This window comes from Sorex fumeus, unplaced genomic scaffold, assembly GCF_029834395.1.
Source record: "Sorex fumeus unplaced genomic scaffold, SorFum_2.1 ptg000051l, whole genome shotgun sequence".
Classification (NCBI taxonomy): domain Eukaryota; kingdom Metazoa; phylum Chordata; class Mammalia; order Eulipotyphla; family Soricidae; genus Sorex; species Sorex fumeus.
In genome coordinates, this window is record NW_026606108.1 from 38,099,112 (window position 1) to 38,117,092 (window position 17,981).

Consider the following 17,981-nt stretch of genomic DNA (forward strand, 5'->3'; position numbering starts at 1 on the left):
AGACTATAAAACCCTGCTCCCGGAAGCGACATCTTATTATCTAGGTCTTACTCTGGAGAACCTGGCAGGCTACCAAAAGTATCCTGCCCACACGGCAGAGTCTGGCAAACTCCCTGTGGCATATTTAATATGCCAAACACCAGTAACAATGATGGGTCTCATTCTCCTGACCCTGAAAGAGCCTCGAATGTGGCACTTTTTAAAATCTCAGGGCTAGGACGAAGGAGACATTATTGGGGCCTGTTTGAGGCAATCGATGACCAACAGTATGACAGTCATACAGTGATAGGCTAACCAGCTAGTTACTAATTACAGCCTTTGAAATTAAAATCAGACTTTGATTTTGATCTCTATAATCTTATTCTGAATAGTCACAAAACAGCATGAAGTGTAAGCTCCAAGTGTAAAAAGTTACCTTTCATTCGCCTATGTCTTATATATACCTTGCATAATAGAAAATATTGTGAACCAGGAAGCACAGCACTATTCCCAAGAGCTTGGATAACAGGTACCAACCAGGAATGGAACTGGAAAGTGTCCAATATGGTAGCAGTGCCTTAGAGAGCTACCCTTGTTTTTACCATAGCCAAAGAACCCTTTAATTAGGGCTTATTTTGTTATTCTTAGACATCCTGGCCAACATTTGACACTTGCTGAGCCCCTCCTGTATACTAGGTGTATGTAAACACTATATACTTCCCACAACTGCATTTCTCAGGTAAGGGAACTATGGCTTAGATTAAGTGATTTGCTTCCGGCCATCCTGGCGGCTTCTCTCCATCAGTGAGGGCTGTGCCACTAGAGCACTCTGGCTTCCTGGGCCACCTAGTGCCCAATAAGAAGATTAGGAGCAGCTGATGGCTTTGAAGCTTTTCCTGTACTTGTACTCCCCCCCCCCCTTATTTATTTATTTATTTATTTATATTAGTGAAACACCATGAGGTACAGTTGTAGATTTAAGTACTTGTACTTTTTATTTAATTCTAAACATCACTACTAAGGGCCCTTCAGGATCTAGAGTGTGGTGTTATTTTCTTTTATAATTCCCATCTGACCTTTGTCTTACCTTTTCTCTTCTTGCCTTCCATATCATCACCCCCACACCTATGTATATTAAGTGACATGGGTTTTCATTGTTTGAGGCATAACCAAAGTCATTGCAATATCATTCTGCAAACAGTTAAATTGCGTTTATAATAATAGAGATCCTAAGATGTATAATTGCATATGTGCACAAAAGGAAATTAGTTTCTTTAAAAGTGTTGTACAAGCCTCAAGTTCTTGACTTAAGCTGGAACTTTATTCTTCAGTGACAAGGCTTCTCCTCCCCACTTATGATTTATAATGAAACAGAACTAGTGAGAGACTTGTTTTAAGAACAGGTAAAATACTTAATTGGAATCGGAATCGTTTTGTGATCACTCAACTTCTCCCTTTCTTTTTATTGGTTCCTTTCCTGTCCCCCGTCCCACCCCCCACCCCCACTTTTTTTTGGGGGTAGGTGCTCAGACTGATAACTGGCTGTGTACTCAGGGATCATTCCTAGGAGGACTTGGAGGACTCTACAGGGTGACAGGGATCAAACTTGGTTCCTTTTTAAGTTGTTTAAATATAAAAAACTGTGCAAGAGGGAGAACAGTGCAGTCCCTGCCCCCCGCGCCTGGCTATTCCTCGCCGAGGCCCCTTGGAGGGGAGCGGGTTGAGCTTTCCTCCCCGCCCTGACCAGGGCCCCGGCAGCCGAAGACCTCCAGGACCAGCCACCACCATGCTGAGACCACTCTCCGCACATCTGAAGGTACCTGCAGAGGGACAAAGCCACGTGGGTTCCGGGGCCGAGATCTCCAAGCCTACTTGGATTGGAGTCGAGCATCCTCCACCCAGATCCTCCAAATTCCAGTAGGCGGGGATCACACCCACCAACTGGCCCCCTGGCGCCGTGTAATCCCATCAGCGGCCAAGACTCAGAGACTATAAAAACCAGCTCCTGGAACTGCGCGGCCACATTTGCGGCCACACAACATCTTATTATGACATCTCATTCCTACTTTGACAAACTGGCAGGCTACCAAATGTAGCCTGCCCACACGGCAGAGTCTGGCAAACTCCGCGTGGCGTACCCAATATGCCAAATACCAGTAACAATGATGGGTCTCATTCTCCTAAAGAGCCTTGAATATAATCTCAGGGCTAGGATGAAGGAGACGTTACTGGGGCCTGCTCGAGACAGTCAACGAATAACAGGATGATCTGTGATCTGTGATACTCTTTTCACTCAGTCCCTTTTCAGTATCATCTATGATTATTCCATTAAAAGTTGAGGGAACTACCAGAAGTATGATATATTTTTGAATTCCAGTTTTGACCCTTCTGAGAGCAAGTTCTGTTAATATCGTCCCAGTGTTACTTTCCCTTCCCCCCAAATTTTTCTTATGGTGACCTTGCTTCTGGGATTAGATAAACGCTTATATATTTCTTAATGTGTGTAGTCTGATTTATTGTCTGTTAAAAAATGTGCCCCTCATCAGTGAAATGAAGCTGGGCCTTTTTAGCAAAAATATTTGAGATAAATGTGATTGCTCTTGTAAGGCTCTGGTGTCTTAGAAAGCTCTTATCAACCTCATTTGCCCCAGGGTGTTTTTTCAACAAGGGGGATTGTGCTCATTTGACCAACCTCCTTACTAGAGGTGTTGTAAGAATCTTTGAGCGTCCCAAATGTGATAGAGCGCTGAGGGGGAGAAAAGATGAGTGCCAGTTTCGATCTGGTACATTGTTCTGACACTGCCATTTTAAAATACAGCTTTTTGAAAAAACTGTAAAAGAAATGCTTATTTTCAGTAGAAATTTGGAAAGTAAGGAAAAGCGTAAGGAAAAAGAACATTTTGAGTAGATTTTTATTTATATGTGCATTAGTTTAAAAAAAAGAAACTTGAAATTATGCTTTATTTTGTTGCGGTTTTGGGCCATTGTGAGACTTGTCGTTACTGTTTTTAGCATGTTACCGTTTTGGGCAGTGCTCAGGGGTTACTCCTGGTTCTGTGTTCAGGGATCACTCTTGGCCTGCTGGGGGGTCATAAGGGATGCTGGTGATTGAACCCAGGTTTGCTGCATATAAGGCCTTACCCACTGTATTATTTCTCTGGCCCCTATACTTTAAGCTTAATGATAATGTAATATTTCATAATGTACCATGTTTTATTGCTTCTTATCATCTTGCAGACGTTTAATAACATAACAAAGTGTTTGCAGCATTTATATTTACTTGCTAGGGCTGGAGCGATAGCACAGTGGGTAGGGTATTTGCCTTGCATGTGGCTGGCCTGGTCGGCCCAGGTTCGATTCCTCCTCCCTTCTTGGAGAGCCCAGCAAGCTACCGAGAATATCTCGCCTGAACAGCAGAGCCTGGCGAGCTCCCCTTGACGTATTTGATATGCCAAAAACAGTAACAAGTCTCACAATGGAGCCATTACTGGTGCCCGCTTGAGCAATTCGATGAACAGCAGGAGGACAGTGCTGTTAGGAATTTATTCGTTTTTAATGTAGGAATACTGCTACTTGTTCAGTCATTGATTAAGCCAGTTTATCTGGGCATGAACTCCACATTACTTTTTTGAAAAATTTTTTAAATCGAATATCTGTGAGATAGACAATTATAAAGCTGTTCATAATTGGGTTTCAGTTGTACAGTGATCCAGCACCCATTCCTCCACCTCCAGCACACCTCCCACCACCAATGTCCCCCGTTTCCCTCCCACCATCCCCCACCCCCTGCCCCCAGCCTCCCTCTATGGGAGGCACTTTCCTTTTTGCTCTTTCTCTCCTTTTCCTTTTATGCATTATGATTTGCAGTACAAGTGTTAAGAAGTCATGGTGTTTGTTCAGGCATTCAGTCTTTTTATCTGGACGGTAAGGCTGGAGTCGCTTTTCAATTGGGTGGCAGCTTTGCAGTGTGCATGTGACTGCTGAAGCTTCCAGAAGTACAGGATGGTGGGGAGAGGTAGCTCATCCTGACCCCGAGAAAGCCTGGAGATTTTAGTCACAAAATCCGCATACCAAAATTTTCAGCAGATTATATCTATGTGAGGTTGTCCTGAGACAGTGGAGTCAGGCCAAGGGTATGGCGGCGATTTTGGATTGTGGAAGCAAGTGGCTGCTGTGGACTCTGCTTGGGTGGCCACAGGCCAACCTCACCCCACTCCAATTTAGCCCAGTCTCTTCAGCCATGTGTGCATCCGAGATTAAGTGCGGCTTTTGATCTCTTTTGAGATTTATCTATGGGTCTCTGAAATAAGGCCAAAAATGAGCTTGTATAGCTGAGCTGGAGGTGGTTTTTGGCCATTTAATTTCTTGGTAAACTTGGTTGCAAGTTGTTGGGGTCTGGCCAAAGGCACAGCAGCAATTTTGAGGTGTCAGGAAGCCTGAAGGCACCATCAGGCTCCTGATGCACTTGCCCCACAGGTACATGTTGACCTATTGGCAGCACCATACCCTGCTCTTAGGAATTTATTTAGGTTATTTTAATCTTTTACATATGGTCTTTTGACAGAATACATCCTTGTATTCTCTTTTTCTAATTGTCTGTTTTGTTCAAACCAGAAATTTTGTGATCTTTCTTTCTCCCTCCCGTCCCATACTTAATCTGCTAATCCCCATATCAGGTGTTTTTTTTCTTTTTGGTGATTTTTTTCTCTTTTATTCTTTGAATTGATAGACATCATCTCTCATTGGAATTCTCCCTTATTCTGCACTTTTGCCCTTCTCTCTTACCTATTTATTTTTTTGGCCACACCCAGCCATGCTTAGGGCTTGCTCCTGGCTCTGCACTCAGGGATCACTTTTTGGGGGGCTCACGGTGCTAGGAATTGAATCAGGGTCAGCTGTGTCCAAGGCAAGCATCTCTCCCCTTCTCCCCTTCTCCCTCTCTGTCTCTCCCTCTTTCCTTTGGCTTCAGGATAAGAGATACTTTGGTGCCAAGGTTCAGACCCAGCCCTCATCTCTGAAGTACATATTCAACTGCAGAGTTGCACTCTCAGCTCCACCATCTGGATTTTTAACCATAAGACACTTTTCCTCCCTTTCCAGCTGTCTCTGTACCTATGTCTCCCTTACCTTCCAACTTCCTCTAATAACAACTGCCTCTTTGGCCTTACCTAACTTCTTCCAGTGTCTATTATATTCCCTGGATTCTCTGTCTAGAGTGCTGCCTGTTTCTTATAGGGAACTCTCTATTCAAATGTTGCTTTTGTGAAGAGACTTATGATTTCTCATCAACTATCAGTCTTTTTCATCCTGTTGCATGTGTTTCATCCTACATAATACCTATTATCTGATGCTAGGCTTCTTTTATTTTCTTGTCATTCTCCAGACCATATTTCAGTAAAGTTTAAGTTCTTAGTGAACATGGAACTAGAATAGTGTCTGGAATGTAGTAGATGCTCAGTAACTTTTTAAGTGAATGGAATTACTGATTCTCCAAGGTAATGAATGTTAGAGTTCGCAGATGCTCAGCATTCTCTGTCCCCCTAAATTCTGATCCTCTGTTCTTAGGATTGTACTCAGAAATGCAGAATTCTTTAATGTGACTGAGCCTCATTGTCAGAGCTTGTTTCCCCCTACATATACACACTTTTATAAAAAAAGAGATTCGTGCCTCACTCTATATAATGTGCATATGAAGGCATGAGTTGTAAAACTTTTTTAAAAACTGTGGAGATGGTGGGAGGGAATTTGGATTTTTTTTTTTAAAGGTTGTCCATTTAAGAAATACTTACTAGAAAAAGACTATCAAAAATTATTGTGAGCTTTGTATAGTTGGAAGCAAAAAAATGTAATAATTTTATAACAAGTATTTATAGAATTCATATTATGTCTTCACATGATTGGGTACTTGTGATACAGCAGTGAATAAAACAAAAATCCATACCTGCACATTGTCTGCAAGAGATAAAAATCAAAATAAATGTGTATGGTATATGTATTTTATATAATAGTTAATTTAGTATAATATTTGTGATATAAATGGTGCTGACATATGTGAAGAAAAAGTTACTCATTTTATCAGCATTTGAAATGGAAGCTGAGCAAAAACTGTTATTTAAGCAGCATTTTAATTTGTGACCAAAATAAAATTGGAGCAGATGTGTTGGTTCTTGCTAACTTGGTTTCTGGAAGTTTTGCTTATTGCTTTAATAGAAATACTTTCCCCCAGACCAAATAAAATAGTATTAAAGGATTATGCTTGAAGTTGGGGTATAACATAAAGTTCACTGTATTACTGTCATCCCGTCGTTCATCAATTTACTTGAGTGGGCTCCAGTAACATCTCCATTTGTCCCAGCCCTGAGATTTTAGCAGCCTCTCCTTACTTGTCTTCCCCAGTAGTGGAGTATTGGAGTATTGGAGGCTCTTTCAGGGTCAGGGGAATGAGACCTGTTATTGTTACTGTTTTTAGCATATCAGATACGCCATAGGTAGCTTGTGAGGCTCTGTTGTGCGGGCGGGATATTCTCGGTAGCTTGCTGGGCTCTCCGAGAGGTGTGTGTGTGTGTGTGTGTGTGTGTGTATATATATATATATTTTTTTTATTTGTTGCCTACTGTCTGAACCTCATCAAATATGGTTTGGTAATTATGGAAAATGGGTAGGGAGTGTCTTATGATGTGTTCAGAAATATGTTCGCTAATATGTGAAGCTCAGCCCGAGCATGTGGAAAGAGGCCTGGAGCGTGGTGGCAGTTGGGTGGTGGAGGTCTGCTGCCTGGGCTGGGTCCCTTGGGGCAGGGAGGGCTCTCACCCACCCCCCTCTGGGGCGCCAGGTGAAAACAGCCTGGTGCAGAGTCCGGTGGCATAATTATGGGGGCCTCATTTTATGCCCCCTTTCGGGAGAAGCAGCCATGAGTTCTGGAGGGTGGTCGATGAGAAGATTATTTGGCGCCTGCAGGAGGTGGTTTATGGGTGTGACCCCTGGGTTATAACATAAAGTTACTTCAACTTATTAAGTTTCTAAATATTATTAGGTATATCACCCCTAGAATTCTTGGTGCCAGAGAGTTAGTTTGAGGTTAAGGTATATACGACTTGCATGTGACCAACTCCAGTCTGACCCCTCACACCACACTGTCCCTTGCATGTTACTGGGTGCCGGTCTGGAGACCCCTCCCAGGTAATCCCCATCACCGCAGAGCCTGCACACCACCACTTCTCCACTGCACTGCTGGCCACGCTGGCCAGGAGTTGCTGGGAGGGAACCCAGGCCTCCTGAAGAGACCTGCATGGAGGTCCGGAAAAGAAAAGTAGAAGTGGAAATCTTTTGTGGTGCTTACATTGGATATCCTCTTGTGGATGTGTAAGATTCATTTCAAGAATAAAAATCTCATGTTGACTGGAGATTTTATCAGCAAAAAAAAAAGTATGCTCATTTTAAGAGAATATGTACACATAGTATCCAAAAAATTGGTGCTGGTTGCTGGTTGGATTTTTATTAAATGGCTTGGTTTGAGGTAATGTGATTTTAGTTTAAGTTTTGGACCATAGCTGGTGGTGTTTAAGAGCTGCTTCTGGTTCTGCCCACTCTGTATGTGATGTTTCATATCAAAGCAGGGTCAGCAGTGTGTGAAACAATGCCTTTACTTTTGTACCATCTCTCTGGGCCATAACTTTTTACAAAGAAAAGTAAATAGTGTTTTCCTTGAGGTTGCTCTTAACTTATTTTATTGAATCTGATTTGAACCTTTAACTGCCTCACATCTTGTTTGAATCTGGAACTTCACAATGCGGTATTGAGTCCCACTTTCTTATGTGAAATGTGTGTGGATTGGTTTCCCTAAGGGCAATGAGTGGAAAACAAGGGCCCAGGGTCAGTATTGGTGAGCTAGGGGAACTTTATCATCTTCTGTTTTGGAATATAGGACTGTTTCTTTTTTAACTATTTATTAAATGGTATGGCTGTACTTCAGAGTAACCATAATACTTTTTTATATTTGACTTTCTCTCATATAAGATTCATGATTTATGTTGCTCTTCAGTTCAAAGTGTCGGTCACGGTCCTCCCGTTGTTCATCAATTTGCTCAAGCAGGCCCAGTAACGTCTCCATCGTTAGACTTGTTGTCACTGTGTTTGGCATATTGAATACGTCACGGGTAGCTTGCCAGGCTTTGCCGTGCAGGCAAGGTACTCTCAATAGCTTGCCGGACAGTTCAAAGTGTATTTAGGTGAAATTTTTTTTTCTGTCAAACTAATAACCTTTTTGCCAGTGGTGCAAAACCCTATGTTGTTTTTAATTGCTTCATTCTTTGTCCTCCTCCTTTGGTTATGAACAGCCTAATAGTGGAAGCGTAGTAATTTTTCTCTTTATAATTTTGTGCTTTTCTGAATCCTTTCTCAATTTCATGAATTGAGTATGAAATAAGAAAAAAGTTATACATGAAATCTTGCCTATAAAATGTATATACTGTTCAGTATCCCTTCTTCTTAACCCAAGACATTGAAATTGAGATTAACCCCTTACTATGATAAATTTACTACAATAAGATAATACTTCATTCACTGCCTTGTGAATTAAGGACCTCAAAATAAATGTAACTGGTGTGTGTGCGTTTGAGTTTTATGCCCCTTCATCCCCCCTCCCAAAGGCATTTCCCATTATCTAGAATTCTGTAGAGTATAACTTTATTGGTTTAAAATGTGCATTTTAACTGCAAATGGAATGATGTGTATCTTGCATTCTGTGGTATGTTTCTATGCACATTGAAGTGGCCTTGAAGAAGGCTTTCTGTAAGGAATATTTTAAACACTCGTCTTGTATTATCTGTGACTTCTTGAGTAGTTTCTCAGCACTTGTCTAGTGTACTGTGGCCTAGAATTAAATTTTTCAAGACTGTAGGATTTTTGCGTAAAAGCAGTTAACTGCTCTTTCGGGGGAACTTCTGACCTTGGAGTTCAGAAAAATTTTGTAAGCAAATTGAACATGGTCCTCTAATATTTTGAAGGATCTGTAAGTTTAATTGAATGGGGCTCTGAAACAAAAGTGTCTCGTGTACTATTTTAATACCTTATCAATTTTAAATAAGCTGTTTTGGCTGAACTTAACTAGTCAAATTTTAGGACGTTCAAGAGAAGACAGTGATTGGCCATTGTTCTTAGAGCATCAAGACCATGCTTAGACATGTTTAAAGAAGTACTTCCTCCAATTTTGACCATGCTTAAAAAATAATAGAACTCCTGTGTCCTCTCCACTAGTGCTGACAGATTGTTTTGATGGCAACTCTTTCTAGGTTTCCTTCGAGATTTTATAAGGGGATTTAGATAGGGTCTTATAAAGTAATACATATGGACTATATATATAAACAGTAATTTCCATACTTCCGTTTCAGTTTTGGTGCTGCATTTTTCTGGTGCAAGGGGAGCAAAAGAACAGAATACAACCAGATGTGTATTTCTTCAGAATGCAGGAAGTAGAAATAGCCCTTTTTTTTTCATGGGAAATTAATTTGTTTTAAAATGTAATTCTTCGCAGGGATTTTATGTAAGAGAAAGTGAGTAATTAGAATAGAATCATCACTATTTTGTTTCATCCGTTTGTTGTTTGGATGTTTGGCCACATCCAGTGGTGCTCAAGGGCTTATTTCTGGCGTGGTGTTTGGGGCCATGTGCTAAGAGTCAAACCTGAGCCACCCACATGTAAAGCATATGTCACTAGCCCTTTTTGGTATCTTTCTGGCCAACATTAAAATCACAGATTTCATCAATGACAGATTTTACCTGATTTTTTTCTCCCTTATGTTTTTTTTCAAAAAGACAAGCTACTGAGTTATGATTCAAATAGCTGAGATGTGATAAGGGGTCTTGCCCTTCCATCTTGGGACCTCTGGCCTCCACCATGACAGTTTTGGAGGGCAGAGTGCTATGAATCAAAGGTTTCCTTCGATCATTCCAGAGTCACTTTCTCTTTAAAGAAAAGTGAATGTTCTTCTGTCTGTTTCTTTACTTTGAATGTATTGTGTACAGATGTATGCTTAGTTAAAGTTCAGCATGTATTGATATTATTAAAAATGTCTTGGTTTTCCTGAATAATTTCTTTAATTTGATTTTCTATATTTCTAACTCAGCAATTGTCTTTAAAAATTCCAGAAGTGGTACAAGTTACTACTTTCTCCTTGACGTTATATTTTAATCTTTCTCAAATCTGCCTAGTCATTTTGAGTGTTTTCCCTCATATATACATACTTTATTTCTGTTAACACAAGAAACATACTTTAAAAATTTCATTTGTGATCATTTGCATATCTTCATTCTAGCTATGCTGGCTTTCACAAAACGTGTTCTTGCCCAAAATGGCTTATTTTCCTCCAGCGGTTGACATACGGAAGACCCAGAACCTTTCACATATTATGTGTGTGTTCTGTTGCTATGGCATGTTCCGAGGAACAATTCTTCTCCAGTGTCGAAAACGGCGTGGTGAGATTCGTGCCTTCTTGTCTCGGTCAGACCAATGATGTCGTACTTGATCATTCGCGCTTGTACCATCAGGTCCTCGATGGATGCAAGATGCTAGCGTACGTGCATTGAAAGTACAGACGATCATTTTTGTCTTCCTTCGTTGTGGCAGCCTAGGTCGGCCTTGAGATTTTGTTGGCCTCTCCTTTCTCATCATTCTCAGTGCTGCCATGTCGGTGAAGCCTTCAGGGTCAGGTTCTCCCCTCCGAAATCCGACACGCCATTTCGTCGGTAAAGAAACAAACAGCACCCGGCCCAGACAAGGTCAGACCTGAACACCTGAAGAACCTGCCGTCAGTACTCATCAATACACTGGCTCGGCTCTTCACTTGCTACCTGTCTGAATGCAAGGTTCCGTCCCAATGGAAAACCAGCAGGACCGTACTACTGTTCAAGAAGGGAGACATCCATGACATTGGCAACTATCGCCCGATCTGCCCATTGTCTGTCATCTACAAGCTGTTCACTCGAGTCATCCTGAATAGGATTGGCAGAACACTAGATGAAGGACAACCATGCGAGCAAGCCGGGTTCCGCAAAGGATTCAGCACCATCGACCATATCCACACAATAACCAAGCTCATTGAGGTTTCTCGGGAGTTCAAGATGCCGCTCTGCTTAACGTTCATTGATTTAAAGAAGGCCTTTGATTCTGTTGAGACGGAAGCGGTCATTGAAGCCCTAGCCAATCAGGGCATTCAAGCCCAATACATCAGGATCCTCCGTGAGCTGTATTGCGGATTCACTACCAGGATCTCACCATTCTACAAAGAAGTGATCGTTGATGTCAAGAGAGGGGTGCGGCAGGGTGATACCATTTCACCGAAACTCTTCAGTGCCACCCTCGAGAACATCATGTGACGACTGGAATGGGAAGGAATGGGAGTGAAGATAGATGGTCGGCAATTACACCACCTCCGCTTTGCTGATGATATTGTTTTAATAACACCAAACATCAGCCAAGCGGCACAAATGCTGGCCGACTTTGACCGTGAGTGTGGAAAGGTAGGACTACAGCTGAATCTTACGAAGACAATGTTTATGAGAAACAGCCTTGTTCCTGATGCCCCATTCGCTCTCAATGGAACGACCATCTCCGAATGCAACAGCTATGTCTACCTAGGTCGAGAGGTCAACATGAGAAATGACCTGGCACCCGAGCTGCGCAGGAGGAAGAGAGCGGCTTGGAACGCCTTCAAGAACGTCGAAGAAATAGCTAAGAGGACGAAGAACCTTCGGCTCCGGGCACATCTCTTTGATTCCACTGTTCTTCCTGCATTAACATATGCCTCAGAGACCTGGGCCCTACGCAAACAAGATGAGAACGCCATTCAGGTCTCCCAAAGAAGAATAGAAAGAGCTATGCTTGGAATATCACGTTTCACTCAAATGAGAGAACGAATCCGGAGTTCTGACATCCGTCGACGATCAAGGATCAGGGACGCTGTCTCATTTGCCAAGGTGTCGAAAATCAGATGGGCTGGTCACGTAATGAGATTTAAAGACGACCGTTGGACTAGAGCTGTTACTGATTGGATTCCACGGGATGTCAAGAGACCGCGTGGCCGCCCACCTACCAGATGGTCAGACTTCTTCCTGAAGATCATGAACGATCGGTTTGAGGCCCTTCATGTTCCTGGAGCGAACAGATGCCATTGGGCTACACTAGCACGCGACAGGGACAAATGGAGACGTTACTGGCGCCCGCTCGAGCAAATCGACGACTAACGGGAAGTTAAGTGATTAAGTGATTAAGTTCTGTTGCTATAGCACATCCCAGCCCTTTAAATAATTCAGTTCTTTTTTGAAAAGGGCTGAGGGTTGTGAAGGAACAACCCATCAGTGCTCGGGGCTTACATTTGGTTCTACTCAGGGGTCACCTCTGGCAGTGCTCAATGCTCTTTATGCTATGCTAGGGATCAACCGAGATCAGCCATGTGCAAGGCAAACACCTTACCCACTGTGCTATCTCTTTGGCCCCCAAGAATGTAATTTTTTTCCTCTAGGTCTCTTTGTTTTGTTTTGGGCCACAGCTGACAGTACTCAGGACTTAGTCCCTGGCGGTGATCTGGAGACCATATGAGGTGCTTGGATTTGAACTGGGGTCATCCCTGTGCTAGGCAAGCGCCTTAGCCCATGTACTATTGCCTTAACCTTGATTTTTTTCCAACACTTTCTCTGGAAATTGGAAAAATGGAAGCTTAACTTACATTTTTGCTTCATTTCCTCTCTTTAGAAGAAATTGTTGGAATTTCTTGAGTGGTTCTGAATCTGTATAACTTAGAGTTGGATTTTCTTTATGACTAAGAATTTTTGATTTGGGAGTTATTTTGAAGTTTTTGAATATTCAGATATTTTAAGGAAGAAAATCAAGTGATTGTTTGACTCAGTCCAGGTTTGAACCTAGCAGCTGAGTTTGAACCCTTGTGACCGGCTCCTTATATTTTATGACATTGCTTTGACTTACTTTGGCTTTTTGGTTTTTGAGACACAACTGGCCAGGACTCAGGTCATACCTTTCCACTCAGGGACCACTGCTGGCAGGGTCCAGCTGGTAATCAAAACTGGGTCAGCTACATGCACAGCAGCACCTTACCTGCTGTACAATCTCTCCAGCCCCCGACAATAAAACTTAAAAGCTCCCTTTCTTACTGTTTTTCTTACTGTTTTACTTCCATAGTGTGTATAGAGTGTTAAAAGAATAGGTCATTCATTTTTTGAAAGAAGTAGGAAATACCTTCTTTTCTTCCTGCCAGGATTTCAGAATAAGGGATAAGTGAACATCTCAGCCAAATATAAAACCTAGAACAGTCAAAACAATTTGTATTTGAAACAAATTTGAACTTTAGTTAAAGTCTTCAGCACATGTATGATAGAAGAAAGATTTCATTAGTGGAATATTTTCTACCACAGAAATTTGTTTTATACTTTGTATTTAAGAAAATATGGTCTGTAATAAAGATAGAACTATACTAAATGTCTTTAAAATAGCTTGTGCTTCCGTATAAATGTTGTTTATGTTGGTTTGACACAGCCTGAGACTCTTTTTCCTCCATATCATAATTACTGGGCTCCTTCCAAAATGAGGGTGGAGGGGAAGACAATAAAACAACCCAGGGCTGCTTTTTTTTAAATTAGAGGATCACAAGTTTCTGCAAGGTCCAAAATTCACTTGAAATAGGCTAAAGTAAGGGAAAAGGGGCCTTCATGACTTCACAGCATGTGATCACAGTGTCAGTCTGCATTCACCTCTTGGATATGCAAGAACAAAGATGTTTAAGTTGCTAATGTGCAAGTTACTGTGGTAACAGAAACATAAAAATTTATTCCCAGAATAAAACTAGAGATATTGCTCATCACTCTACAAAGCCAGAGCTTTGCCAGGTTCTCTGGAAATTAGCCGCTCTGAGTTTTAAAAATTTAAACAGCAGAATCTTCTTCCATCTCAGTGTTGTTATCCTGGATTTCTGGAGCCCAGAAGGAGCATTGAGAAACAAGCCCACCTTTATTCCCACTACCCTCAGCTTTCTCTGTAAGCGAGGCTGGCACTGGTAGATGAGGCTAAACTCTCAGAAAGCTGTGGTTGGGGTGTTGCATTTGCACATTTGCCATTGTAATATGTGAGTAGCCGTGTCGCTGGAGGGTGAATTGAAACTTGTTCATCTGGAGAGGACTGTTGGTGACGGTGTGCCTGCTTACTTCTGGTAGGCCAGGCAAGATGACTTCCAGAAGCAAGCCCTATGTACTCTTGGAGAGAACATTGCTGCTTCAACCATACATCAAAAAATGTTTTTAAAGACATGTTTTAAAATAAAAACCAAGTCTTTGTTTGTTTGTTGGGGTGGGGGGACACACCTGGTAGTGTTTGGGTTTCTCCAGGGTCTGCATTTAGGAGTCATTTCTGGCAGTGCTCAGGAGACCCTATAGGATGCCGGGGGTCAAACTCAGGTCTGCCACTTACAAGGCAAACACCCAACCCACTGTACTATCTCTCTGGCCCACAGGACTGTCTTCTTTGTCCTTTGTTTATTGGTGTTTGAAACAGGAAAGATGATATTTGAAACTGGGAAGATGGTTCTTCCATTTCAGCTTTTAACTACCAACCATTCATCATATGTGTGATCTCAAGTTTAGAATTCCTACTATAGCCTTTTCTTATTTTTCCTATTTAAAAATTGGGATAATTAAATTGAAATAGAAGCTATTCTAGTAATTCTGCTATTAATTCTGCAGTCAACCTCAGATTTTATACTTGTTTTTTAAGAATGATTTTTTTAGATAGTGAAACAACCAATAGAAATTCCAGATTTGTAGACACATCAAATTTTTCTCTCCTTAAATGTAGCATCATTACAAGTACACAATTGAGGGATAATTTTTTTGAGCAGTTGCATGTTCTGCAAAATTTACCTTAGATTATATATTGTGGCAGTTTTTAAGCATAGAAATCTATTGGTGGTCTGGGGACATGGGCCAGTTATAAAACACGTGACTTGCATATATGAAGTCATAAGATCGGCCTTCAGCACAAGCAAAAAATAAACAGCAATAATCAGCTCTGTAGATTATCATCATGAAGAGAATTGCTCGGGTTCAGTTGACATCAAAGCTGAACAGGAATCTTCAGAGTGTAAGTGCTCCTTCATATGATTTTCAAGACCCCTAAGTATTATAGATCTGTTTAGTTTCCAGTTTCCTTCCATATACATATTTAAATTGTATGTTTGTTCCTTTGTTTCATGATGCTTATGCATTGCAGGATTCCGGTGATTAGCAATCTTAGAAAACCGGTAATTATTACCTATAAAACTGCAAAGAACAACCATAATAGCGTGCAATTTTTTGTGCATTTATTTGCTTGAGTTGGATGTTTTTAATTTTTGGTTTGGACCACACCTAACTATGCGCAGGGCTTACTTCTGACTCAGCACTCAGGGATCACTTGTGGCAGGGCTTCGGAACCATATGAAGTATTGGGGGCCTGGATCAGCTATGTGCAAGGCAAGCACCCCACCCACTGTACTATCCGGCTCCTTAAGTTAGCTGTAGGAATGCAAAGCAGAGGTTATTGCCATTGCCCTATTTACTGGCTTTTAAATCTCAGGATTTGCTGTTGCTTTTGCCATATCATTCATAACTTAATTTGCAGGGGAAGATATGTCTTGGAACCACATATTTAGTTGGTCTGTGGTATTGCTAATGGAATTGGCAAGCTTATTCATTTAGAAACATGGTTAAGTGATCACAGACATAGTCTCCACAGAGCAACATTCACAGCACAGCCAGAGCTTCAGTAGAAGAAAGATGACACAATTTGGAAAAATTGTTTCTGGCTACATGAGCAGTATCACTGAGATAGTTGAATGGGTAGGTAAAGATTCTAGTTCAACTGAAGCAGCATCATTCAGCAAAGAGACCAGCTGTCAGCTTTTAGAGAACCCTGCTGAAGGACAGTTTTGCTCTTAGCTATAGGACATCAGCCCTGTTTCTTCTTCTATTTCTGATGAAGATGGCCTTGGGTCCATCTTTATGTAGTCTTAATGCTTTTTGTTTGTTTGTTTGAAAAATAGCCTTGTGTTCAAATAAAACTAATCTGTCTTAAACACTCATTTGCCATAAAATGAGACTAGCAACTGAGAGCTTTTATTTCCTTCCTTCAAAAACAGCTGCAAAGTACATTTTTATATGAGAATACCAACAGTTTTTTTCTGGTGCCCTTGGTTCCTTAGCTTTTCTCACATTATTGCTTGTACCAGGATAACTTCTATCTGAAATGCATGTGTTCAACTTAGACAGTTCTGAGCCCAGGTAAAGCCCATGAGTCATAGGCTTTGGAAATCTTTCAAGTTTCTGTCATCATTTTACAGGTGTTTTGTTAAGAGTCTGAATAACTTCCTTACCACAGAACTAAAAAAATTGTCTCATAAGCTGATACAGTCTGTAAGAAATAAGACATTTATTGGTGCTTCTGCCATTTGTTCTGTAAAGGGGGTAGCGGAAAAAATAAACATTTGCATGCAGTCTGAAGGGAAAACTCTTCTAAGATCTTTATATGGTTTCCTTCCTACAGGTTGCCAACTTGGCCTGCTCCATCTCAAATAATGAGGAAGGTGTGAAGCTTGTGCGAATGTCTGCAAGCCAGCTTGAAGCCCTGTGCCCTCAGGTAAAGTAATGCCAGCAGTAATGTTTAAGTTACCACCAAAGTAGATTTTGGTTTCAGTAAAAATACAGTTTTTAGTTTTCTGTTTTTTCCCCCCCAAGAATGATTAGTGAGACGCCGTGATTTATACAGTTGTTCATAAGTGAGTTGTTCTAGGCAAACAGCATTCCAACACCAGTCCCACCACCAGTGTCCCCTTCTCTCCACCAATATTTCCATGTTCTCTCCCACCCTGCAGCCTGCCTCCTTGGCAGGCATATAAAAATTTTATTTCATGGTCCTTGGTCCAGTAAAACTTAAAGGAGTGGCAAATAGGATTATCAGTAAATAAAAGTCAGTTTGTCATGATTAATCATATGTTCTTAACCTTTTTAAATCTAGTAGAGGACAACCATATACAGCAGTAGTGAGTGCCATACTCAATGCTACATGTTGGGAAGTGTCTCCTATACTTTAAAGGATCTCTTTTAATGCTGCTTATAAAACTAGTTTCAAGTCTGTGAATTCCCTAAGCTCTTGCCTGTTCATGAAGCTGTGTATAGCTCCTTCAAATCTGAATAATAATCTTGCTGGATAGAATATCCTAGGTGAGATGTTCATTTTCTTGAGGTTTTTATACTATATCCTTCCATATTCTTCTGGCTCATAGCATCTCATTTGATAGATCTGCTCTGTATCTTATGGGCTTTCATCTGTATGTGAGTTCCTCTTTTGATCTTGTTGCATTCAGTATTCTGTCTCTTTGTATTTTGTCATTTTGAGTATAATGTGTCTTGGTGTTTTCTTAAGTGAGCCTGATTTCACTGGGACCCTTCAGGCCTCTTGGATCTTTAGGCCTGTAATCTTCAAATCTGGGAAATTCCTATCAATGATTTCTTTAACTATTGTTTAAAATCACATTTGTTTTCAGGGACTCTGATGATTCTTATTGTTCTTCTGGAGTGAACAGTGTGGTCATTGCCCATCTGAGGGGTTGCAGAAACATGGTAGTCCTGGTACCACTAGTTACCCTTGGAGACCTAGCAGAATGACAGCTGCCTACTTGTACTCCCTATTAATGCCTGACATTTGAGCTTGCCGTTGGAAAGAACAAGTTTCAAGAGCTTTAACCCTTACTTAGTAATGTTGTAAAGTTGGCTTATGATAGTTATACTTACAATATAGACAGCTACTGAAGAAAACTTATAACTTTTCTCTTTTACTAATGGCACATTGATAGACTGGCAATTAGGTTAAGTGTATGAGACTCAAAGACTCTGAAGCACATAGAAGAGTGATGGATTCATCAGCTGCCCCCGTGGCCTCTTTCCTCCTGTGAGGGGACTCATTC

At 41.2% G+C, this 17,981-nt stretch overlaps 1 protein-coding gene across 4 annotated transcripts in view; it reads left to right on the top strand.

Moving 5' to 3' along the window:
* CTNNA1 (catenin alpha 1) overlaps positions 1-17,981 on the top strand; it is a 297,107-nt gene that overhangs the window by 250,436 nt on the left and 28,690 nt on the right. For all 4 annotated transcript variants that reach the window (XM_056124865.1, XM_056124866.1, XM_056124868.1 and 1 more), the window contains one exon: positions 16,562-16,654. In XM_056124865.1, coding sequence (XP_055980840.1) covers positions 16,562-16,654 — 93 coding nt within the window. The remainder of the gene's footprint in view (positions 1-16,561; positions 16,655-17,981) is intronic.